This window comes from Amblyomma mixtum, chromosome 3, assembly GCF_055824585.1.
Source record: "Amblyomma mixtum isolate Tamu chromosome 3, ASM5582458v1, whole genome shotgun sequence".
Taxonomy (NCBI): Eukaryota; Metazoa; Arthropoda; class Arachnida; order Ixodida; family Ixodidae; genus Amblyomma; species Amblyomma mixtum.
This window is the reverse complement of record NC_143014.1, coordinates 106,224,763-106,251,476: the sequence shown is the minus strand read 5'-3', so window position 1 is coordinate 106,251,476 and position 26,714 is coordinate 106,224,763. Positions and strand designations below refer to the sequence as shown.

At 42.2% G+C, this 26,714-nt stretch overlaps 1 protein-coding gene across 4 annotated transcripts in view; it reads left to right on the top strand.

Annotated features, from left to right (window-relative positions):
* mim (missing-in-metastasis) overlaps window positions 1–26,714 on the top strand; it is a 62,982-nt gene that overhangs the window by 19,645 nt on the left and 16,623 nt on the right. For 2 of the 4 annotated variants that reach the window (XM_089580540.1, XM_089580543.1), the window contains exons 4-11: window positions 1,691–1,775; window positions 7,568–7,659; window positions 8,320–8,394; window positions 14,394–14,587; window positions 17,317–17,469; window positions 20,888–21,049; window positions 25,441–25,563; window positions 26,503–26,683. In XM_089580540.1, the coding sequence (XP_089436666.1) occupies window positions 1,691–1,775; window positions 7,568–7,659; window positions 8,320–8,394; window positions 14,394–14,587; window positions 17,317–17,469; window positions 20,888–21,049; window positions 25,441–25,563; window positions 26,503–26,683 (1,065 nt within the window). The remainder of the gene's footprint in view (window positions 1–1,690; window positions 1,776–7,567; window positions 7,660–8,319; window positions 8,395–14,393; window positions 14,588–17,316; window positions 17,470–20,887; window positions 21,050–25,440; window positions 25,564–26,502; window positions 26,684–26,714) is intronic. The other 2 variants (XM_089580542.1, XM_089580541.1) reach the window with 2 other exon arrangements.

The following is a 26,714-nucleotide window of genomic DNA, read 5'->3' as shown; positions in this document are numbered from 1 at the left end:
CTGCATGCTGGCGCGCCACTATGCCACGCCAAGCAAAGAGGAAGTGAAACAGCAGCATGTACTTTGCTACTCACTTAATTATTGCTACCATAATTAAAACCCCTCCAATTACATACACTGGCGTCTCTCATAGCCTTAGTCGCTTTGGGACGTTAAACCCCACAGAAACCAATTACATACATACTCACTAGCATACAGTCTTAAAATACCATGCATATAAATTCCGCTTGTGCTCAAGCCATACAAAGCATGCCTGCGTGGCCTAGGGCTTGCATGTCAGACTCTGAACCCAAGGATCGCAGGTTCAAATCCTGACTAAAATTTTTGATATTTTTCTTTAAGCGAAATCATTTAGTTTATGAACGTACATCATTTGAGACTTGTGATGACCTTCAGTTTGCATTACATGTCATTTTTGTAATCACTTTCATTGTACAAATCCACGTGCAATGCCAGTTTTGCTTCATAAACGTCGACGGGATGATGCTGCTTTTCCACTTACTGGCTTTTTTAATGCTATTGGGTTTAGATATTAATTTTTTCCAAAACCTCAATAAGGGAAAAATGTTTAAAATTATGCCAGTATCTTATAAGCCTGTCTGACAGTGAACTGTCCCTTTATGGAATGGATACCACAATGCTTTTCCAAGCTTGTGGAGAGGTCTTCAGTTACATTTAAAATTTTTGTTACAGGGCTACTCTGGGTTTTTTTTTTAACATTTTGAGTTGATCATCACATCACATTCTTTAAAGTCCCCTCTCACCAATATTAAAATTAATTTTTAAAATAACGAGTAGAAGTATTTAAAAACTGCAAAAACCAGGAAATGGAAACTGGGCTTGAACCAAAGTAAGGCTTCATGACAGACCAAACTATGGCGCCACAGATACTGTCACAAAACCTATCGTGTGTTCATTGGTTGAGTGGACTGATGACTGCAAGTGACAGCTGGGATAATTTTTTTTTCTGACATGACCAAAAACAAGCTTGAAACTTTCTCCTTCAAAAAATGCCGAGCCAATATCGATGAGTGTACTAATTGTGGCGTCAAACATGCAAGGTTGCCTGTTTAAAATTAATTTGCACTGAAACAATAAAAGTGCCATTAGTCTGTGGAGGACAAAAAACGCTGGAGTTGTTTTTTTGTCCTTTAAAAAGGTTCAAATTGCCACTTTATAGTGCCCATTAAAATGGCCATTTGACTGTTCCTATTATAGAAGCTCACAGAAAACTTCCTTGCATCCCTGTGAACATACCTGATAACTACCTGATGTCAAGGTAATACAATGTAAAGTTTGCTTGTTGACAAATTTTTTTTCACCATCGGGAGTTCGGCTGTGAAAACTGATTATTGTGCACTGAAAATAATATCTACAAAAATGAGTTCCTCTGTATATAGCTTCTCATATGCCATTTTACAGCACGCGGTGGTGTCTAACTTCCAACTGATGTTCTTTAGCAAAACATGTTGTGTGCATGTTAGATTTCTGTGGTCAGCACTGCATATCAGCGTTGTCAGTATGGCCCTGCTTAAAACCTTTTGTAATTGAGGCTTTTTGTATGCGAGAGGAAGGATCTATGACATTGAGGATCTATACTGCTGCTGTAATGAAGTATGTATCTGCTTGAGTTAATCGTGTTCTGAGGTTGTTGCAGTGCTGTAAAATAGTAACTTAAGTAACTTTGCAGGTGCCACCAAAGAAGTTGGCAAAGCTCTCACTCGCCTTTGCCTTCGTCATCGAAGTGTAGAAGCAAAACTGCGCTCATTTACTGCGTAAGTATTTTCTTTCTTCAGTGCTGATATTTGGGGCTTTTTCCATTTTCTTAAAAAAAAAAATTTCAGTTCTTTATGGCTTGTTTCTTAATCAAACTTCTGAGTGCTCATTGAGTTGATTCTCTATTTTATTGTATTGCTATTTTATTGCTTAAACAAAAGAATCAATAATAAATTCTGTATATTGGACAGAGGTACAGTAGACTCCCTTTAAGACTAAATTGAAGGTACCAGAAAATTTGTTTGTCTCATCAGAAGTTAGGCTTAACAGAAATGCCCCTAAAAAGGTATATGCATGTCTAAATATATGTTACATGAAGACTGTGAATAGAATAGCCTCCCAGAGAGAGGATAATTGCAAATAGAGCATTTATTACACTATGCGTTGTACTCTGCATGAAGTGAGCTGAAGGCACAATATGAAGTAAGTTTATGTTATCGTACTTGAAAATGGCATTGGTATAGTTTTCTTTTTCCCCCATCTCTCTCTTTTTTTTTTTTTTCACTGTATCCCATGGTGGCTTCTATTTGCTTTTTTTCTTCCGATTTTTGCTTTCCATCCTGCTCTGAGCACTTCAAAGGTGCCTAGCAGGGTAGCCATGAGTCTCTCTTATCATGGTCCTTCTGTACCTTAGCTGTTACCAATGCCACGAGCAGGCACACAACACGCATTTCCATATGCTGCAGGCAGTGTGCACGGCGCCGATATCTGGTTATCTCTGCAATGCAATTATGTGTGTTGCGACGGCGTGTTTGCTGAAAATGCGGCCCTGGTATTTTTAAGTCCAAAGTCAATGCGCGCGATACCAAAATCTGCGCCAGCATGGGCGCGGTTGTGTCCTGCCTTTTCTGCTTTGGCAAGAGAGCTTTCTCGCAATAAAGTGCACTCTCGCAAGGCTGCTTCACCGTAGCTTTGTATGAAGGTGCGCAGAAGCCATCTTGCGTGGGTGCATTTTCTTGCATATAAGCATTTTATATAATTTTTTCTTTCCTTAGTGCCGCGTGGACGCCCCATGCGGGTTCACCGTGGTTTGTTTGTCTTAGCCAAAGGACATGCAAAACAGTTCGTCTTAAGCGGATTTTTTTTTAATATTGAGTCTTGTGTCCTATGGGAAACCAACCAAATGGTCTTACTTGTGCATTGTATCAGAGGGTTCGTCTTAACTGAGTTGTTAATGGGAGTCTGCTGTATGTTGTAGCCAAGAACACCGATGTATGAAAGCAGTCGTTATAAAACTGGGCCATTTAAAAAAAGGAAAAGATATTTTGTCTTGTAGTTACCTACATTCGTGTCAAGCATCTTTGTCCGAGTTCAGAATAAAGCTAAAGGAACACTGGGAGTATCATGCTGGCCTCCGGTTATTTCCTTCCTGCTGCCAGTGTTCTTTGGCTTTGAAGTTTGGTGGTGCTAAAACAGCAGTGCTTACAAAGTTTAACCCTTTGCAGTTTTAAACTTTTACCTATTTTGGAGCCGTTCCAATCCGAAACTATTTCGCCAGTTTTTGGCACTACTAAAGAAAACAACAGCTGTGCAAGAACAACTTGGGAAATATTTATTTTTGGCATTTCTTTATGTGCTCAAGTCTTCCAGCAATGTTTGGGCAGCATGTGGTATAAGAGATGGCGCATCATGGATAGTGAGGAAAATGCGTGCAGCTCAACAGCGGAAAAGTTGTTGGGTGGTGCCGGACAGCAAACTGGGAACGGTCGGGTTGCGTTGTCGAGAGGGGCCTGACTAGGAACCGCAAAATGTTATGCAGGTCTTGGTGGTAAGAAAAGATACTGCATATAAAAACTCATAATAGCCAATTGCAGCATCTCTGTTGTTGCATTATTTCAAAATGTGTAGTTGATAAATATTCTGTTATGAATGCAGGTTCACACAATGCTGTACACAAAGCATTTCATACCTAAAAGTCATTTAATACTAAAAATCGTTGAAAAATCTGTGATATGATTTGATCAAGCCGTAAGTTGACTTGCAGCCCACTACAGGGTCAAAGAAAAGGGAAGTATAAGTGAGCTTGTTTCACATAAGAATAGCAGCCTTCAGGGCATAAACGTGGGCACGTAAATCTTGAGCAATTAAATGGAAACACTTTTTGAGTGCTTGTAGTGTATCAATGGGAAGATTAAATGGTATAATTGGAGTAATCAGAAACATGAGGGTGGAGATAAAGGAGAAATTTTTCGCATTAGCTGACAGTGGAGTGTGGCGGACAGGTAGCTTGGTTTTCACGACAACACTGGGCTGCTCAGTATGCTGTTAGTACAGTCAGTAGGTTGTTAGGGGCAACTTGTATTGGAAGCTGAGCAATATTTTTAATTCTGATTCCTGCACAGGTTTACAGCCGCAGTTTTTTAAAAATATATTTTATATTGCAGTGACCAACTATTGGTGATTTGAACAATTTTCTCTGAAGAATAGCGACGCGCTAGCTTTCATCACATATTTTGTGTGCATACTGCGCTCTAGTTCAGTCATATAGGCTGCCACGTGCACAAGCCATCCTTTGTTCCTGCTGTGCATCCTGGAAGTCAGATGCAAAGACTAGGCCGGTTGTGCAGCCAGTGTCGACACTTTGATAAAAGCCATTTTGAAACAGCACTGGTGGTTTCCTGTCACATTTGATTCTTTGCGGAAGCGCTAATCATCTCTCATCCTGTTTCCTGTGCATATCATTGCCTCTTGCTTGATGATGCAAGTCACATGGCGTTTGTGGCTGATGACTTTGAAATTTTGCTAGTTCGATTAATGAGTATAGAAAAAAAAAGAGAGAAAAAAAGCAGTTATGATCAGAGTAAGTGAAAGTTCTTGCTTTCTGCTCCTCCTGGAATAAAGAAAAGCAACAAGCAGCAGTAAATTTTTTTGAGGGAGCCAAGTCAGTGCAAATAAATGGAGGTTGTAATTGTTGCCTTTTGTTAATATAGGAAATGTATTCATAGTGAAATTCTACTTGAATGAACAAAGGGAACCTTAAGAAGATGCTTGCTTATGTGAGAGTGCATTGAATGGAAATAAGCATGCAACCATTGCTTTTGATGAAGTGAACTATATTTCAAGCATTGAGATGGTTCGTAAAGTGTTTCACATGTTTCAAGTTTGAATGTCTATGCTTTTATTAACTTTTAATGGTACAAATGCCTGCTGGCTGGTAGCAGCTTTCAGCATTTAGACACATTAGTCACGTGCCTATAGTGCGGAAGTTGTTGCCACTCTTTTATAGCCGTACCAAAGCAAACCAGGCTTGGAATCCTGGGGTCCATGTGAAGGCATGGTGCTGCGAAGTTGTGCAAACTGCACAGCTTCAGAGTTGTAGTGTCTGAAGCTTTGTGGGCAAAAAATTGGAGAATGTCTGTCGAAATAATGTATTGTGACCTGGAAGCAGCATGTAATGCTTCCCTATGTGTTTGCTTAACTGAAAATTTTAATGTGCTGATATTGAACTGAACCACATTTGCAGTGGGTTTCCGGAGGGGATTTGGCAAAAGTTTAACATATAAGTTTGTTCAGATGGTAATTGTTCAAGTGATATTTCAATTTATACCTAAAATCCATCATCAGTTTTATTAACATAGTGTTAAGGTGTAATTATTCCAGGCAAGCTTTTTTTTTATGAGGTAAAATCAGGTATTAGAACAGTTCGTTAGGTTGCTATGACTCAGATTAATATTGCATTTTGTCTGTGTTGTTGCAGAATTAGTGGTGTACGATAGGCTCAAAAAGACAACAGGTTGTAATAATAGGTTGCATAGGGTGTTCTCAGTGCTTCTGTGACATTATTGGTGAATACGAAGAGATTAAATTTATAACAACGGCCCCTTATAAAACATTATAAAACATGCAATTTTAACTAGTATTTGGTTTTGTTTCAGTGGCCTATTTTAACCATATGTGTTTTTTTAGAGTTCACATTGTGTTTACAATACAATACAAATGCCTTTATAGCATCAGATGATGTTAGGAGGTGCACCCTAAAAGCCTTAGATTGGCTTGGCAAAGGAGTGTACCCCCTTCCTTCAGAAAACAGCGGCAGCAACAGTGTACAGATAGCAGCAACAAAAGGTAACAAAGGTTATTGCAGAATTTGCTTTGAAAACAGCCACAAGCATTGAGATGGCACAAATGATACACAAAGTAGAACTACATAAACATACATTTTGGTCTAAGGAGCAGGAACGTGCAATAAATATAAGGAGGTACTCAGCGTGTCATCAACTTGGCTTACGTTATTCAGGCAGTGGCTTGTGAGTGACAAAGAAAGCGCTTTTTTGTTGTTGAAACCTGCTGGAGAGCATGTTGGTGTTGAAACGTAATTTTGTCTTGCAGGTGTTTATTAAGGAAATAAAATGTAAGCAAAAATAGTGTTTTATAGATCTTCACAGTTTGTTCTGGTGAATTCATTTAATAAAAATGTCACAAAGTGTTTGTCACAGGGCTTAACCTGCCCTCTGCCGGAATGTTAAAAAATTGGTCATATCAAAAGTATTCCTAAGTAAATGAGTTCTAGAAAAGTAAAAATAATTGCACAAATCTTCAGTTGTGATGAGTTGTTTACATGGCTATTTTTGAGACTGTCCTCTTTAAGGCTCATGGCAAAAACCCTGTTTGCATTCATGTCCGAAAAGTTTATAAATTTATGTCTGAAAGGCATAAAATGTAGAAAGGGCACAACATAGAAAATATTATTGTAGTCCAGAATACTGTTTGGTCAAGTAGTAGTAGCATTACTGTGCAAGCCAAAAAGCTGGTTGATGTTTCTGAACTCGTACAGATTTCTTATTTGTAGTAAAAATTGGACCATGAAGCATGACACTTGCATAGCTTTCAGTAATCACTAAAATGGGTTGGTGTGCCAACTATTTCCACTCATCCCAATGTATCTCGTGTCCTTTTTTTATGGCCATATTCTGCAGTGGCATTTGAGGTACCGTGCGGCCTATGTTGGCATCATTATATCAGTGTTTTAGTCTTGTTGGTAAATGTAATGAAAAGTTTGAGAAAAAAGTCTAAAATTTAAACCTGTAGAAGCCTGTATAAAAATGGAGCGATACTCTGGTTAATGTGCTAAAAATATGACCAAAGCGCTATCAAAGGCATTGGGGAACATTGGAGATAAAACGTGCACGTATATACTCCTCTTCACGAATTGCAGGCTTCACGCCTAGGCTTGAAGAAATTCGAATAATTTCATAGCTTGTATGGTTTGTCAATTTTTAACTCTCATAGCATGAGGCTGTTTGATACTGGAATTCAATAGTTCATGCACCGTCCTTCAAAGCTATTGAAGAACTCTTGTTCAAGTTGTGTGGCTGGTGGTCAAGGGTGTTGCTCCATCATTGATGCTGCTGTGTAATTTGTTTGAGCTAGTGGGAAGATAGGGGCCTTAGTTATTGATCTGAAGTGAAAAATAAGTTTTGAATAAATTGGTTGTTTTTTTTATATGACATGTTATAGCCTTCAATTATGTAATATTATTTGTAGCCACGTAAGTTGTACAAGCAGTTTACTGACCATTGCAACGCTAAATGCGCAGCATAAAATGTTTCTCTCTGTGAACCATTCGCTTATTCACTCTGAAGTTTTATGCAGATGATATTAAAAGACCGACTTTTTGTTTCAAGCGCGTTCGGATGATGTACTTGCCTGATTCGATCAGAATTGGTTGTTATAGAATGAATTCTGTATGGTATTGTTACAGAAAGAAAGATATAAGTTGACAGATAGCTTTAGCTGACTGTTCCTTTGTGTTGGTTTTTCCTCTTATGTGCAATGTGCTCTTTGCTTTCAGGTCAATTATGGAGCAGCTGGTGATTCCATTACAGGACAAACTAGAAGACTGGAAAAAGAGCACTTTGCAACTGGACAAGGATCATTCCAAAGGTACTTCATGGTTTTATGTTGGTACTTTTGATTGGCAGCCATGTGCATTTTATTGCTTTAAGATTTTACTTGCTTTTTAATACTGAAGCAGAGTATTTTTTTCATGTGAGGACCAAAGTTTAGCTGCATTGGAGAAGTTTTATTGAAGTGTGGCAACTGCTCTTCAGTTGCCCTTGATGGAACTGCAAAGTCATGGTTTTCATTCAGCCACGCATTGTGTGACGTGAGCTGGTGTCAGCAGGATTGCTCTTACAGCTCACTAAGCATGTGCATTGTATTTATGGTACAAGAATCTGGCCATTCTTAATGTGAAAACCAGAAAATTTTTCTTTGTGGCTGTAATAAAATGATAGGGCTGCTAGTGTTCTTGTAGTGCGACAGCTAAGATAGAAAGGTCACCAAGGGAACACATGACACAAGCCTGGCTAGGAATTGATTTTTATTAGTATGCTGAGCATAGTAATGATTTTTTTTATTATTATTACTGGAGTGTAATCTTATGGCAAGCAGTTAAAGCTGTAAACAGAAGCAGAGTGGCCATTGTAACGATTGCATGTATGGATAGACTCCAGAACATGTTTTTGACTTGTACTTATTGCATATCTGTGCAGAAAAAGCTATTTCTTTTATAAAATGTGTAATTGGCTTGCATCCCCGTAGAATTCAAGAGAGCACGGCAAGAGATTAAGAAGATGTCAACAGACACCTTGCGACTACAGAAGAAGGTTAAAAAAGGTATGTGGTAGACTTCATCTGAGGAGTAAAAAAGATTTAAGTTTGAGCCTTATTTATCCTCCCTCCAACACTGAACTCCTCAAGTTTTACAAATACTTGAGACTTATTGCACTTGTTTAAGAGCACAGCAAAAGAACTGTTCTGCTGTTGGTAGATCACTTGCACGACATTGTGCAGACTACAGAGCATACGAAATTCATGCCAGTCAAACGGACAGTATTGCTGCCTGCACTTTATAGAGTGATAGTCTGTAGGGGTGTGCAAATAGTGGTTTTTGGTTCGAAGTGAATAGTAATTTTCTTCAAATAATTTATAAGCGAATATTTTGAATACTTCTATCGTACGGAAAAGGTTGAACGGCACAATAAGCAATTTCCAAATCGCGTATTTTTCTTGCACGCAAGGCCATTACATGGGGAAAAAAAAAACGGGTGCATTGAAGCTTTGCCAAACTGATTGAAGCTGTGCTGACTTTTTGCAAAAAATGGCCATCCGAAATTGGGGCAGTCGACCTACATGTAGTGCCAACGTATTTATGGGGTGTGAGACTTATTTGTGGGACCTCCGACTGCTTCTCTTTATTGTGATTATGTCGTTACGCAGCTGTTTCTTTTCATTGGTGACTCCATGGGCACCTGCTAGGCGAATGCGCCATGTGCCTAGCGCACAGTGTCACCCTGCGTCGTCACAGCCGCATTGCGACATGTTTCTGAAAAACAGAGGTGCCTTGCCTACCTCTGCTGCAAAAGTAAAAGACGTACAAGGCAGGCACAACTTTGTGACAGACATGTTGCTCATTGTTGTGCTACTGTCAACATTTTGGCTCAGTGGCCTGGAGAAATAATTTTATGTTTCGAGGGTCACTAAAGGGGAATATCAAACTAAACAAGACTGATAGGTTATTCCTCTGAATCACGCCGAAATTTTTTATACGCAGAAAGGTGGCTGCATTGCTGAGCAAATTGGAAATGAAGGTCCTGTAACCCTTCTACATTCAAACCGCCTGCAAAAAAATGAGTGATGTTACATCACTTCCATGATGTATTTGCAATGGGTTCTTTGATCAATTATAGGCACCAGTTCCAAAGACCGGAAATGCGTCCAGAGCCGAAAAAAAAGTTAGCCGTCACAGCAGCAAGGTGCAATTACTGGCCACTTTAGCCGTCTCAGCCCCCCCCCCCCCCCCCCCCCACCTCTCACTCAAAACCAGATGCCCTCTACTGCATCACATGTGGCTGCGTCTCGTTGCAACACACATATACGGTTGAAATAGGCTTTGGGTGCAAAAGAAACTATGTGAAGTTTTCGAAGGCAGCTGCAGACTGCAGAACAAGAGCTGCTGATTGCGCTCATGCATGTATACATTGATGATGCGACGTGAGTGTGTAGCCTTCGGTGCATTTTGTGATGTCGGGAAGTGTACACGTAAGCTTTGAGGGATTTTCAAAAGCGTGCGAGCAGCAGAGGCACTCTTATGTATTTCTTTCAACACCATATCTCTGTGAAAAATTGCATGCGCATTGCTCATCAAACTATGTGCTGTGCTGTCGTTTATAGCGTGCTTGTTGGCTAATTATCCTGTAAGTATGATCGCAGACGACCCTTGTGGTCGACTGTGTTGTGGTCATAGTGATTTCTACATTTTTCTGTGGGTTGTAGTATGTGGCAAAGGATGAGGGTATGTTACGGCCAACTGTAGTCTGCCACCTCGAGAGGCAGGGAATGCGCACATAATGTTGACAAACGCACATCAGTTGGTTGAGTGTTTTGCGTGTGGAAGTGTGTGTACCGTTAATGCCAGTTTAGCTGCATAAAGCACCTTTATGCTACAGCTTCACTGCAGAAAAGGAGCACTCAAATGAAAGGTGCTAATATCCGGCCTTACCATAAAATACTGAGAATCTATCCATGCTCGAATAAGCGCCCACCCCTCTTTTTCTTTAGGTTCTGAATTTACATAAAAAACCAAGCAAGCACTTATGCGAATATGTCCAATGCAACGTCCAGGAGAATTCCAAAATACAGCAGAGACAGATCTCGCGCCCGTTTTTCGGTATTTCCATGACGCTTATCGCGGAGGAAGGGTTGAATGAGCAGTAAAGGTATGGGCACACTGGCGGAAAACCGCGCGCCGCGCGCGGTTTTTTGCCAGTGTGTTTGTACCTTAAGGCTTGTGTGGTTGGAAAGAAGGAACCAGAAAGATCTAGGAATTCCGTGGCATAATGAAAGGAGCCGACGAATTGTAAGGGGGAGCTGACGAATTGTAAGCCACATACAGTTGTGTTAACAGAAAGTCTTTGGTCACGTGACAATGTTATCAGTTGGTGTACTTAACTATCGGCACGCATGCAGTTTTGTTCGTTTGTGTTTGTTTTTAATGATCTTTATTATAGTGATGGGTCGTTGGACCAAGTAGGGGCCCACTTCACCGCGCGCCTGCTCCAGATTTTCACGCCTACACCTAACATGCACCCATTCCACACTATTTCTAAATTGTCTTCATATTTTAGGTAGGCTTACTTGGTGTTTTATGGAACGTGCCACCCCCTCACATACTGAATGTATGATGACCAGGGTTGAGGAAACTTTTTTCTTTACTGAGCCAATAAAAGCTTTGTTCCTGGTAAAAGTGATATATTTGCTATCACGTTACCTCTCAGTCTATAGCCTGACTTAGTATTCCCCTTTAGTGTCCCTTGAGAACCACTGTTGCCTATTTCTGGATGCATGGTATAGAACGGGTCATGTTTGCTAGTGGACATATAAATTGTGGGTTAGTTAGACAACAGAAAAAGCAGGGTTTTCTGTGTTTCGTCTCACAGTGCAAACTTGGTGTTGGCAGTCACATATTTAGACCTACTGCTTGCGTTTCAGGCATGAGCAGTTTTGAAGGTACATGTATCTTCGGTACCATCTTTTGATACATTTTGAGTATCTGTATTTGGTATTGCTTGCCAGATGTGAAACTATCGTAGTTTCGCTATTGAAAATACATCATCATCATCATCAGCCTGACTACACCCACTGCAGGGCGCAAAGGCCTCTCCCATGTCTCTCCAATTAACCCTGTCCTTTGTCAGTTGCCGTCACTGTATCCCCGCAAACTTCTTAATCTCATCCGCCCACCTAACTTTCTGCCGTCCCCTGCTACGTTTGCTTTCTCTTGGAATCCACTCCGTTACCCTTAAGGACCAGCGGTTATCTTGCCTTCGCATTACATGCCCTGCCCAAGCCCATTTCTTCCTCTTGATTTCAACTAAGATGTCATTAACCCGCGTTTGTTCCCTCACCCACTCTGCCCTCTTCCGATCTCTTAACGTTACACCTATCATTTTCCTTTCCATGGCTTGCTGCGTTGTTCTTAACTTAAGCTGAACCCTCTTTGTTAGCCTCCATGTTTCTGCCCCATAGGTGAGTACCGGTAGGATACAACTGTTGTATACTTTTCTCTTCAGGGATATTGGTAAGCTACCATTCATGATCTGAGAGAACCTGCCATATGCGCTCCACCCCATTCTTATTCTTATAGTTATTTCTCTCTCAGGATCCGGATCCGCGGTCACTACCTGCCCTAAGTAGACATATTCTCTTACTACTTCCAGCACCTCGCTACCAATTGCGAACTGCTGTTCCCTTGCTAGGCTGTTGAACATTACTTTGGTTTTCTGCATGTTAATTCTTAGCCCCACCGTTCTGCTCTGCCTGTCTAACTGATTGATCATGCTTTGCAGTTCTTGTCCTGAGTGGCTTAGCAAGGCAATGTCATCAGCGAATCGCAAATTAATCAGGTATTCTTCATTAACTCTTATCCCCAACTGTTCCCATTCCAGTCCCCGGAATACCTCCTGTAAGCAGGCAGTGAAGAGCATTGGCGAGATCGTGTCTCCCTGCCTGACACCTTTCCGTATTGGAATTTTATTGCTGACTTTATGGAGAACTATAGTAGCTGTGCAATCGTTATAAATATCTTCCAATATTTTCACATAACACTCTTCTACACCCTGATTCCGCAATGCCTGCATGACAGCTGAGGTTTCCACTGAGTCAAATGCTTTCTCGTAATCAATGAAGGCTATATATAAGGGTTGGTTATATTCTGCGCATTTCTCTATCACCTGATTGATAGTGTGAATGTGGTCTATTGTCGAGTATCCTTTACGAAAGCCTGCCTGATCATTTGGTTGACTAAAGTCCAAGGTTGTCCTGACTCTATTAGCGATTACCTTAGTAAATACCTTGTAGGCAACGGACAATAAGCTGATTGGTCTGTAATTCTTCAAGTCCTTGATGTCTCCTTTCTTATGAATTAAGATAATGTTAGCGTTCTTCCAAGCTTCTGGTACTCTCGAGGTCACAAGACATTGTGTATACAGGGTGGCTAGTTTTTGTAGCACAATCTCTCCTCCGTCCTTCAACAAATCTGCTGTTACCTGATCCTCACCATCACTACACTACAAGTGTATTTTCACTACAAGTGTATTTTCACTACAAGTGTATTTTCACTACAAATGAAAATACACTTGTAGTGTATTGTGTATTTTAACAATACTCGTTACTGGAAAAAAAGAAAGAGCATGTCGCATATTTTGAGGCTGCTGTGAGTCGGACTTTGGGCTGGCGTGCTCACTCAGGCAGTAGTTCACTGAAAAAAGGAATGGAGTGAAATGAGCAAGAGACGATGCCAATGTCGTTGGCCCGGTCAGTCTTCTTTCTTCCTACCTTCGCTGTTTGACAGATAGATGACATCTGTGTTGCATTTCTGCACACTCGTTGACAGAAGGGAAGAGAGACAGGTTCACTGTTGTGAGCGAAACATTAGCCCTTCACCCATACCATAGTGTGGTTGCCAACAGATATGATAGACTTTTGCTGTCATGCTCAGGAGTTTACAAAACATCTTTGTTGACTTTGTCAGCATGAGAAAAGTCACGCACTCTTCCACAATCATCAGTGCCTGCAGTGTCTAATAAAATACATAAAAAGTTCATAAAATACAACACGCAACATTCTTGCAGAGGCTTTTTTTGATTGCTTCGCTTATAGCACGGCCGTATCGTGGAGCGAATGATGTTACTTAATACCGTAAAGTAAAGGTGACACCTAAATTACAGAGTTTAGCAAAATATAGTTTGACTAGTAAAACTTTTAGCCATTTTATTTTTTTTTTCCTTCTAGCTTTCAACAGAATGTTAAATTTCAAATCTCTGTTAAACACAGTACCTGGGGAATAACTGTTCGGCTTTCCCAAGTGTACACAACTTGCACCTTTTAGCTTTGGGCAAAGGCTCAGGCAACTTGGTAAATATCGCAGTAACAAACGAAAATGTCAGAAAATGTTTCAAGGTTATTCGTAAGTAGTCAGTCAAGTGCTCACAGACCAGTTCGCATGAAGATAATTAGCTCAAAATAAAGATATTGCTAGACTGTTAATGGAAATGATCGTTTCAGCGTCACCAGTCCAATGCTAAAGTTGTAATATAAACATTTGCTCCAACAGCTGAGTTTAAAAGAATTACATCTTGAAGAAATCTTTGAGGCTGGATTTGTTTAAACCCTTTTAAAAACAGTGTGATATATCGAATACGGTAAAGATTCCAGAAGCCACGAAAAAATCTCTTAACTTAGCTGATTGTATTATCAGCTTTGTTAATATTGGTTCTCTGTGGTGTGTCGAAGTATCGACGATACAGTGTCGAGTATCTGTATCAGAAATCAATTTTGGTTCTGTATGTTGTATTGGTATCGGAAATAGAATTTTTGATGGTATTGGGTATCGGCATCATGGCTACTTCGGCATTGAGGAGGTGCCCAATCAATCCTGTTTGCATATATACCGTGTACTGCAGGAGGAATGTAGGCTTATGTGTGCCTTTGGCCTTTTGAGGGGTTCTAAATGCCTGCATCCTGTCTGCTCTTACAAGTTGAATGCAAAGTGGTAAACATGCACATTAGCAGCAAGTGTCCTTGCTTCTCATTGCATATCTTGGTTGGGCTGCCAGGGCTTAGAGTCGCACTGGTGTCTGTTGCAGGCAGTGGCAAATGGGAAATGCAGCGGAGCCTGGAGTGTGCCTTGCAGGAGATGAGTGACCGATGCCTGCTTTTGGAGGAAGCCGAGAAGCAGGCAGTGCGTCGGGCCCTGGTTGAGGAGAGGGCTCGCTACTGCCTCCTGGTGGCCTGCCTCACTCCAGTTTTGGTAGGGTCTTCTTTGCACCCTGGCAGCTCTGAGACCAACCCACTCTTGGTCATGGATAGTTTTGCTCTGTTTTCAGAGTTGCCATACATGATTTGATTCCTGCTGTTGGTATTAGCATAATAACACCTGCAAGAAAAGCAAATGTACATGTGTTTTTGACATAATGCTAGAATCTGAAAAAAGAAAACTGATACTTGTTGTAAGGCTGTGGTGCTTTTGTACCAATTTGACTAATAATTTTTGCTGTTGAGATGGGGCTGTTTTGACCTACTGTAAGGTTAATCCTGCCTGCACATGAACCAACAACAGAAACAATAAGGAAACAACCATCTACTGCTGCGATATAGTAGTTTTTTTGGGTGTAAGATACCAGGTAACTAGCTCAGTCTTTGGATAACTGATGAAAAGAATGGTAGAGAGAGGGTGCGGTAGATGGTCCTTGGCGATCACAAAATGAACAAGGGAGGGGAAAGCCTCAGGTTGCTTGAGCCAACGTTTCGACAAGGGGACTTGTCTTCGTCTGGGCGAAGACAAGTCCCCTTGTCGAAACGTTGGCTCTAGCAACCTGAGGTTTTCCCCTCCCTTGTTCATTTTGTGATGAAAAGAATGTGTGATTGCCGCTTGCTATTTTGGGGTTAAGCAGTCTCACAGTAATCTTTGACTTATCTGCAACTTTCCAGAAAAGGCAGTTCTCATTACCATTCAGCCCATGCAAATTTAGTACCTTGTGTCTCTTATTTCTATATCAATACCTGTATTAATTTGGATGTGCTCAGGCTGTCACGTTCAGATGACATCATCTTTTTCTTTTGTGAAATGGGCTATGAGACAGAAATTCTGGGGACACTTAAGCTCTGTCTTGAGGGTATGACATGAAAGCATTAATGGTCCCCTTCAGCGGCCTGGAGTCCTCTTTGCACACTTCAAAGACACAGACGCTATTCTTTGTTATTATTTTTAACTTTTGTGTCGCCGCGGTGGCTCAGTGGTTTTGGCGCTCGACTGTTTTCCGAAAGATGCAGGCCGCCGCAGTCACATTTCGATAGAGCCGAAATGATAGAGGCCCGTGTACTGTGTGATGTCAGTGCACATTAGAGAACCCCAGGTGGCCAAAATTTCGGGAGCCCTTCACTACGGCATCTCTGACAACTCGAGTCGCTTTGGGTCTTGTTAAACCCCCTTAAACCATAAACCTGTTTTTAACTTTTAATTTCATTTTTGTTCTTTTTTAATTATTTATTCACCTCAAGACACACACGGCCTCCCTTCAACCATGTTGAATGAACGTTCCTCAGTGTTCAAGGAGTGGCGTGTCAGGCTTGTGACCCAAGGGTTCGAGTCCCGGCTTTACCATTTTTCTTTTCAGCACATTTGCTTTTCTTTCTTCAGAGGTACTGTGCAATGATGGTGGAATGACGCTACCACCCTGTAGACCAGTGTGGAATTACGTAGTGACGTCGTGACTGTTGTACTGTGCGATTGTTGTGAGGTGTTTGAACTACCCGAGCAAGGTCATGTGGTTGGGATGCCACAACCCTCTCACCCAATATGGATTTCCTCTACACACTGACGCCAGGTTTTCCGCTCTAGGGGACCCTTGAACACTTCCGCGTTAATAACTGTGTTGAAAACATTTCCAGTTATTGTGAAGGAAGTAACAAAATTAAAACATTGTACAGTCATTACAACAAACATGGATATTACGAATTATTGGCTATATCGAACTGTTCCTAAATTTTCTAGCAAACACATGCATTTCTTTCTTGATACATTGAACGCGGTTTGCCATAGAACGGATATATCGAACTGCTGACCGCAGTGCTGTGCCAGCTCAGATGGCAGGCGGCAGGCTTTGCCCCACTTCAAGGGTGACAAGTGGTGGTGCGGTAAATGTTCGCGCCACGGTTCATGCTTTTTCTCGCATTTTCCTGCAGCAACACAGAAGATATACTGGTGAGAACAGCTGTAAGCCAGATGGTTGGCACCCGTTTCAGACAGTCTGCACCCGTTTGCATTTCTCGCACCCGTCCATAGTACCCCAAAATCAGTGCCATGGTCGGTTGTTGTAGCTTTCCAGTAGTCGTCTTCAGCTCAAGTTGACTGTCACGGAGCGGAGGTGGTGAAAGCGGCGGTAGCTTTCATTCTGGTGTCCAATTTTTTACCTTATGCCGCTGTAACGCAAAGAAGCCACCCTAGAAGGAATAATATTCTTAGCGGTAAGAAACAGACACAACACCAAGAGACACACATACAGGACACCCGCTAGCGGGTGTCCTGTATGTGTGTCTCTTGGTGTTGTGTCTGTTTATTACCGCTAAGAATATGATTCCTTCAAGCCGTTACCAACTAGCCCAACTTAATGTTTTAACGAAGCCACCCTAGCTGGCATCAGACCTGGCGCCGCTGTGTGCTGCAGTGCTGTGCGGGGAAGCCAATCATACTGGCATATGCCGCTTGGTTTTTGCGGCCTCTACAAGAGCTGTGAGCAGTTTTGAAATGGTGCTAAACTAGGGTCTCTCCCAGTTGCTTTCACTAACTAAATTTTGCTTTTCCAGTGTGAACGTTTGGTGAAATCTTGATTACAAATTTCGGCTATATCGAACTGTTTTTCGATTTTTTACCTATTCGCGATAACGAGGTTTCACTGTAATTAGGGACACTTTGACTTTGCATGAATGCAGTGTTTTATTTTTTTTTTAATTCTATGTTTTCTTTTTATTTACCTGTAGGAGGAAGAACTGCTGATGCTGCAGGAGACTTCTCATCTGCAAGAGATTGTGGACTCCCTGGCCAAGTTGACACGAAATCCTGAATGCCTCCCTTCAGCAAGTGAACAGGTCATCACTGATCTGAAAGGGTCACAGGGCACCTGGACTTTCCAGGCAAGTTTTTTTTGCACAGTTGTTCGCTGGGTACTGATGATGCTCACTAGGTAGGGAGGTTTTCTAGATATAGTTATTGAGGAACCATTGTAGATTGATGAAAGTGATGACAAAGCCTTCTAAAAATGGGGGGGGTGGGGAGAGTAATAGATATGACGAAAGCAAGCTTTTCCACAAATCAGATATTATAATAGTGGCAATAATATGATGGGAAGAAGTCTGCAGGTTCAAAAAAAAAGTGATTATATGCAGCTTCCATGTGTAATGAGCTGTTTGTGTTTAACATACTTTTTGTGCTGAAAAAAATAAAACCATATCTTCTTGGTGGAAGGGAGCACATTTACTTTACGCTGGCTTAAAAATATAGTGGACTCTCGTTTATTCAGACCCACTTGATTCCAACATATGTTTTATTTGAACTCATGCTTTGGTTCCATCAGCATAAAACGTATTAGAAAGGTTCCCCTTAATTTGAACTCTGCATAATTCAAATTTTTGATCTGGTTCTAGTTTGAATTGCCGGTAGTTGACTGTGTAATATAATTGACTGAGAATTCATAAGTACAATACATGGCAGTATGCTTTTGTCTTGATGGCACTGTACTCTGTGAAGTAGCTTGCAGATTATACATACATTAGCTATCAAAGAAAGCGTACATCATGTCATTTTGAAAGTTGGTGTATGCATAATGCTGCTGCACGTATAGTTTTTAACAATTACCTGTGAAATCTGCATGTCTAGGAAAGCTGCTTTTGGATTCATGTGTCACATTTTACTGGACATGTGCTATATTTTGTGACATTGTTGTCACGCAGTGAAATGTGAGAAGCTTTACTGAAGGCCTTGTGGAAACGTAACTAAAAATGTCATATGTTTAGGGGAATCCCAGAAGGTGCAGTAAATTTGTAATAAGGGAACAAATTACTCATTGGAATGGATGCCAATGAATAATTTGTTCCCATGTTATAAATGTCATAATTTACTGGAAAGGCTCTGTGCACTCTTATTCTAAGAACCACTTCATTAAAGCATGAGGTGGGTTTAACACAGCTAGCTTACTTTAAGGGACACTAAAGGCAAGTATCAAACTAGGAAAAAGGGTAGATTATTCCTTGGAAACACTACTGGCGTTTTTCCTATGGGGAAAGGTGGCTGCATTGCTGAGGAAGCGGCAAATGGAAGTCCCAAAATCCTTTCAGATTCAAAGCACCTGCAAAAAGTGAAGTGCCATATGATGTTTTTGCAACCCAACCAATCAGAGGCACCACTTCCGAAGACCAGAAACTCTGCCGGAAGTCGAAAAGCCGGAAGTTAACAGATCAGTGGTCACGGCGGCGACGAGCTAGTACAGGCCGCCTCCCACTGTTTCGATGGGGGCTCTCCGCTGCTTAGCATGACTGCATAGCATGTGTCTGTGTCTTGTTGCAAGCTCTGTGGGTTCAAGAGAAACTGCGTGAAGTTATCGAGGGCAGCTGCAGACTGCAGAATGAACTGCTGATTGCGCTCAGGCTTGTATACATTGGCAACGATAATGCGAGCATGTGCCATGGTGAATTGTATACATTTGATTCGAGGGATTCTCAAAAGCATGCAAGCAGCAGTTGCTCTCTTAACATGTTTCATTCAACACCGCATCTGAGAGAAAAATTGCACGTGCATTTCTTACCAAACGGTACACTGTGCTGTCGATTACCGTGTGCTTGTTGGCTAACTATGTAGTAAGTATGATTGCAGACAACCCTTATGATTGGCTCTGCTGTGGTCATTGCGATTTCTATGTTTGTGAATTTCTTCCTATGGGTTGTAAACAAAAATGAATCTGGGTACATTGCGCCGAGCTGCAGGCTGCCGCCTACCGGCAATAGCTGTCGGCAGGGTGGTGCACGCGTAGTCTTGACGAACACTCATCAGTTGGTGGTTTTTCTTGCAAAAAAACCCTGCCTTACGTGCCGGTTCCTGGCGTTCGGAAACCTTTTTCTTTAGTGAGCCCCATTGAAGGTGAAAATGCATACATTTGGTATTCCTCAGCTATTTTTCAGCACATCTAAAAGCATATTCGACTTTCCATTGCACAGAAAATGTGGGAGACCATGCGTTCGCATTGCGCTTCACACTTTGATGATGTGCGTCTGTGCATGAGCACAAACTGAAAAGAAAGAAACACTTTGCAATTTCATAATGCCCACAGCCTGCACAAAGTAGCCAGTTCGACGGCTGAAGTGAGAGCGAAGCCCCTTCGCCATCCACGTAACAAGCATGCACAATGTGAGTGCTGGTTCGAGCTTGCGGTTCTGCACTTGCCGTTGCAGCGCCTACAAGCAGCCAGAGTGCATAGAATGTGAGGTGAAAACTTCAGCAGTCGCGTTTGTGACTAACATTTCTCTGCCACCACTGCATGAGTCTTCCAGTGGCGGTGCCATGTGTACCTCGCTTTTACGCAATTTTTTGGCTTATAAAAGCATTGTTATTGGTAAAAACTGGCTTATAAAAATGTTATTTTAGGTAAAAATGACATATTTGCTATCAAGTAAGCCTACCCTTTCAGTTTAACTTAGTATTCCTCTTTGGTGTCTTTTTAACGGAAGAAGTTGCACATGCAATGCAGTGGAAAAGGAGCAGTGTAAAGTGAGACTTACCATATTTACTTGCATAATTTGCGCCCTCATGTAATTTGTGCACCCCTAATTTATTACCCGGGTTTATAAAAAAAATTCAGACCATGAAGGCGCTGTTGTTGATGCATGCTGTGCTCCATAGCATGTAGGCACTAGGGGCGAGTGAACTGAAAGTTTTTCCACTGTTCGTTTTGGTTCGGCTCCGTATTCTCCTTCGTTATGATGCCTAGGTCGCCCAAGGCACGACGACAACGAGAGCTGAAAGCATTTGATGCTTAAAAAAAAAAATTGAATAATGCCAAGGGCGGCAAAAAAAAAAATTGAATAATGCCAAGGGCGGCAAAGTAATGCCTCATACTATAGATGCTGAAGAAGGTTTCCAAGAAGTTTTTGACGGCTTCCCCAAAGCCGGACTAGAAACTGCTGCAACAAAGGTGTCTGATTCTGGAGGCAATGATGGCAGTGACGAGCCCTCATTGAATCCAGCATGCTTGTTCTGACAGCCTCGAGGAAAGTGATTTTGATGGTCTTTAGAACTGACTTCTACGCGGTATAATAAAAGGCCCAGAGTTTTACTGTTTGACAATAAAATTGTTGCTTATGATTTTCTTTTTGACAGTCTAAAATCTGTTTTCAGCTGAAATTCGCTCGTGATGACTGTACACTGGATGCGGACTATCTCAGCAAGAATTTTTGTCCATGCAGACTATAGTCTGGAAGATACAGTACATAGTGCTGTGTTATGAAAAAAAAAAAATAAAAAGATTGGCTGTTGACTGTTAATCAAAATGGCTTGATGCAGACCCCTCCAGGCTCTCCTGGCCCTGCGGGTGGCAGCACTAGCAGTTCCCTGGGCTCACGCAAATCCAGCATGTGCAGCATCAGCAGCTTCAACAGCTCCTCTAGTGGGAGCACCAAGTCTCATTCTCCCTCGCACCAGCTGAGATGTAGAGCAGCTTCTCAGGTGAGTTGACTACAATTTCCTCTTAGGAGGCCCCAAAGCAGCACTTAAGAACCTGCTCAACTAACTACTTAAAGGAATGCACAAACAAGAATGGTTGAGGTTTGATGAAGAAGGATTGCTTATTTTCTCTGCGAATTCAGTACTGTGAAGTGATGTATTTTACAAAGCAGACTGGCATTTATGTTGCCTGTGCTAAAGTTGTTTATTGTGAGTAATAAGGGAGTAGTTACTTATTGGCATCCACCCAAGCATAGATACTATATGGCTACAGAGGAAAGCTACTGAGCTTCCATAGAAACTTTGTAGTTAAAAATTCATCCTTGTCTGGGGTTTGAACCCGGTAGCACCGCCGCACCAGGGCAGTTACTCTGCCAACTTGATGCCTATGAGTAATTACTTCTTTATTACAAACCTCCTCCACCTTGGGGGTTTCCTCTAAAACATTGGACCTACACCGTTCCCACTCTGAGTTATTGATCAATTCTCTGTTGCCCTGCCATGCGCTATAGCTAGGAGTTGGACTTAAAGTTTTTTTTTTTTTGAAAATTTAGCATTCTTTCTACAATGTTCATTTCAAATCACAACTTTTGGCTTTTTTTGGCAAATATTATTTTCGATGAATGAATTGCTGACTTTTTTTCAGTTTTTTAATGTAGCAATCCTGTGTGGTGAAAGGTCACTTAGTGTCTAGCTCAGTGTTTTTGTGAGTAAGTTTATTTACCAGTAAATAACATGCAAATGGTTGTACTTGGAGCTATGCTTGTGGAAACAATTGCTGTCGTTACTAAAAAAGTGACGCAAGTTAAATGAGATAGCCGGCAGACAGAAATACAAGTGAAGTTTACTTATAAAAACTAGGTTGCCACATTATCGTTGCAGTGTTGCACTGGGTTGAGCAACAGGGTGAGGCATCACGTAGTCTGCGCGTTCATCGCAACGATGGAACTGCCACTCGGTCGTTGCGGTATCCAGGAGGTGATGCTCTTTCATGATGCCCAGGCACGGTTTCGTGCCAGTGCCCTTCATGCTGTTGATAAACCTACCTAAGGGACTAACTGCTCTTAAGCAGGTGATGATAGTGAACAAACAGTGCTCAGCTAGCAGGCGGTGAGACTGTGGTGATTTCTGGTCTGCAGAGACGTGTAATCTAGCAGAGGAATACTTCAAATCGCACAAGTGCACTGCTTATCCAACGTTACCACCGTCCCATTACGCCCCTGGCTTCCCTACTTAGTTAATTTTCAACTTTTACTGAGTGTAACTTGTGCTGAGCAGCCAGCTAGCTATGCCTTGCATGCCGAGAATACTGACCGTATTTGGTTAAAACCGAATTTCGAAAATTGATTTTGGCGTACCGTTGTCATTCTTTCTTCTTTTTTTTTTCTGTTGCAACCAAAAAGTCCAACTCCTAGCTATAGCCCTCCTGGTTAACTCAGTTAGTAGAGCAACTGCCCCAGCAAGGTGTTGGTCCCGGGTTTGAACTCTGGACCAGGACGACTTTTTCTGTGGAAGCTGTATAGCTCCTGTGTAGGTACATGGCTGCGCTTGGGTGTATGCCATGAGTAATTACTCTTTTATTACAAACCTGCTGCACCTTTGGGGATTCCCCTAAAGTACTGGACTATTCATTTGAGCTTGTTCGGTGCTGTACAGAGATTCCACTTTTGTGCCAAACTGTATCGGACCAGATTTGCTTTGCAGTCGCGATAAAAATCAGGAGTATTGTACCAAACCTATCCTGAATTTATTGCTGCAGGAATGGTTTGCGCCTTGTGTGAGTTATTGCAGCTACGTGTAAAATTAGTTGCCCTCACCGTTCCAAAACAAAAAAGTTTGTTTGAAGCTCAATTGCAATCAACAAAACTTTCATGTGGCATCATTGTTATTGCATCGCTGCCCATATCTGCTTCAGCGAAACATCAGTAATCAGTAGCACACACGCCTGGATGAACAGGCTAATCAACGACGTGAGGCGGGCATGCATTTTTAACCTGCCTTTCAGGGGCACTTTGCTGATGGATTGGTTGGAGCCTATTGCGAGTGGACCATTTGAAGGTCACATTTTATTGTGACACAGATGTCACCTAGTTGTAGATTTGCTTATGCAGATATGGTGATTTCTGTGTGTATGGATCTTCGTTTTTGTTGGATGGTGTCATTACTGAGGTGTGTCATGTAGCAAGACTTCTTTTGTGTATATCTTGAAAAACGCCCCATCTCCCTTACTCTTGTCTGCTCATGTCTTGCAAAGGTCTTGGTTCTGGCAGTCTTGACAAGGAGGTCAGTTTAGATAGGTCGCAAAGCTGAAGCTCGAATGCAGTCTAGAACCAAGTGCCAGCATCATCGGTAAGGCTGCGGGACTGATGCGCCAAAATGAAGTGTGCGGACAAACACAAATCAGAGAAAAATAATTGGTTACATATTTGCATTTATAATGATTCAAAACATGATTTTAATTGCTCTTTTAAAAAATGTTTTAATTGTGTGCTTTTGTTGAAAAGTACCGTATTTACCCAATTCCAACGCGCCCCCGATTCCAACGCGCACCCAATTTACGGCACCAAAAAAAAAAAAAAATTTCAAGCCCCGATTGTAACGCGCGCCCGATATTGGTAATGAAAAAAAAAACTACAAGCCCCGCTTCTAACGTGCATGTGACTTCCACGAATGAAAATAATTTGCAACCGTTTTTATATTTTAAGGAGAGATGCGGGTGAAAAAACCGCGATTTTTTTCGATAAGTCGATTTTGTATTTTCTTGCGTTTTGTATTCCCCCAAGCCTCTTCTTTTATGTGTAAAAAAATCAAAGCATCAAAGCCGATAATCAATGGGAAGTTAGTAAAAAATGCAATTAAAGCACTCTCGGTGGCTCGCGAAAGTGCAAATTTGACCGAATTTCGGAAACGCGGCATTTTGCTCCACGGCGTCGCCCGCTCTTGAATATTCGCGGGGAAGTAGGCCTACCCATCTTCTGCGAGAAGCCACTTCGGCAGCGGCGCATTCTTGATAAAAATACGAAAAAAAAGATCGTCGCGCCCGAGTCGAGCATCGCGACTGGCCCTTCAAATCACGTGGTACGATCTGAGCCCTTCCATTGGCTACGAGCATTCCACCGCACGGTCGGGCGCAGACGCTCTTTCTTCGTTCTGCCGCCACCGAGACGTGAACCAACGCTTCTGCCCGGGTATTTCTCCTTTCTCCGCTATGGATGTGACTGAGAAACGAGATTTTCGTTCACGCAAGTTCCTGACAAAGCATCAGTATAAAGGAAGACGCCCCAAGCGCAAGCGGAGAGCTCCGGCTACGGGAGGTTCGTCTGCTGCTAGGCGTAACTGCGGCAACGGCGATGCACCATTTGGATCCTTCAAGCTTCTTGCGGAGCATCCATGACTTCGTCAGTGCATCTGAGCGAAAGATAAAGATCTTCGGCGGCCAAAACAAGTGTAAAAACGAGCGCGGAAGCGCTGTTATCTGTGAGATCGGCATGATGCACGACCTCGTCAGCGGCGCGGCGTGCCCCGCCTGCGGACGATGTAATCTCTGTCAGAGAATCGGCCGCAAAACAGAAAGGAGTTTCATCGTTTTTGGAACTTTACCGCCGAAATGACGCGTTTCCGACAACCGTTGTTTCATCAACATATTCTTCAAGCCGCGTATCTCGATCGTGCAACGACAGTGATGAGGCGTCCGCCCGCGGCAGTGCACGGGATACCGTCGCCGTGTACGTGGTCGTTGAGCACGCGACCAATGACAAGCGCCACACCGGTTGAAAACGGCTCCTGCGACGCAGAAAACCACGAGCAAACGTGCTCCCATGCTTGCCAGCAGTTAGTGAGCTCCCACATCGTATAATGGCGATGACGATGGGCAGCTATGGGGCAGTTTCGGTTTGCACTCGAATCCAACGCGCATGCGATTTTGAGACGTATTTTCCCCGAAAAAAGGTGCGCGTTGGAATTGGGTAAATACGGTACTTTTTTTTTAGTAAAATAATATGCATGTTTGCTATTCTTCACAGTAGTGGCCAGCAGCTCGTATGCCATCCACCTTGACTATTCTGTGGCTTGCTTGCCGCTAGCTGCTGGCATATCTCATCATCTCGTGACTTCGTTGTGTGCGGCTGCTCACCTTTTATCGGCGTTGATCTCAAGCTCTTGGTTACTTTTTGTCCTTGTGCTGTGTTCTCGCCGGCTATGTTTGTACACTTGTGTTCGTGAGCCATGTTTTGTGGGAATAGTATAACACATGTACTCAGGTGCGGAGTATAGTATAAAAACTTAATAAAGTAAGAAATAGTGGCTAAGCAGTGATAAAAGAAGTTATGATAAATGCAGTAATGTTTTGTTTTTGTTTGCTGTTCTGCATTGTTTTTGTGTTGACTTTGCTGCAGCAGCCGCCCGTGGGTGGACCACTGCGCTTGTCAAGTGTGTCATCCCAAGATTCTGGCTTCACTTCACAAGATACACTTTTTCTGAGGCCTCCATCTCCTCGAGGAACCAACATGGTTGCCCAGGTGGGAAGAAAAGCATTGCTGTCATTTTAGGTCTTCATGTCGGGGAAACAGTTTGTGCTTCTGCAGGCTTTGTGCAACTTTTATGTAGTGTAGTTGAATCTTGATAACTCTGGCTCAGAGGGTGCTGAGTGTTGGTTAGAATTATGTTTAGTTCAAACTAAAAGAGCCTGGTCGAAATGTGGGCAGAGGCACTGCATTTTAATGCGACAGCGTTAAAGGCCCCGTTATGCAGAAAATCCGGTTTCAGCGCTGTTGGTGTTGTGTGCAAAAATCACGGGCATGGCTCTGGCAGGTGGTCCCCAGAGAGCAAACCTAGGAGGCAGGTGGTCCACCTAGGTCACGTGACCGTGCAGTGTCATCACCACCTGTCCACCGGATAGTGAGCAAGCTGTTCACTGTGGCAGGTGGCAGTTAAATTAAGGGGAGAGGCGGGTCTTGAAATGAACATTTTTATTTTATAGATATTGTAGTGAAATCGGGTGTGTATATTTGAAAATAAAAAATAAAATAACAGCATCTTTTCATAAATAGAGCTTTGTAAACACACTGATTTAAAAACCTGTTAAAATTGTTGCCTAAATAATTAGTCTGGATGACCTTGTGAAAATAGTACTAAATCTTGTAACGTAAATGCTTTGAGCGATACCTTAAAACTGTCTTTTATTTTGACATTAGCGTAATCAGTTGCAATAATCTTTTTGTGCTGACGTGCACACCATGCCTGCACCAAATTTCATTCATTCACTAATGCCCAAAATAATCGAAATTGCCACATCTCTCTGTTGTCTTCCTAGACATGATTTGCTGCTTTTTTCTCTTTAGTATCATTACCAGTTTCCGCATGTCTGTGTGGTCCTTTTGGCAGTGAAAGGGTTTGCATGTGGTATACAAAGTGATGAACATGGCTTCATGGTGCTCTTTGTTGGCGGGGAGATGCAGGTGTCGGCAGGGGATGCTGGAATGTCATCACTACCAGGCTGTGCCTCAAGCAGCCCATCATCACCATTTCCTACCACACCCTCCGTGACTTCCACTTGGCCAAATTTACAGGACAGCCTGCAATTTGAGCGAGCTATGAATTCTGTGCTGCGCTGCCAGAGGCCTCACACTATCTCTTCTGGTGAGTGCCTGCTTCAGGTTTGAGATATTTT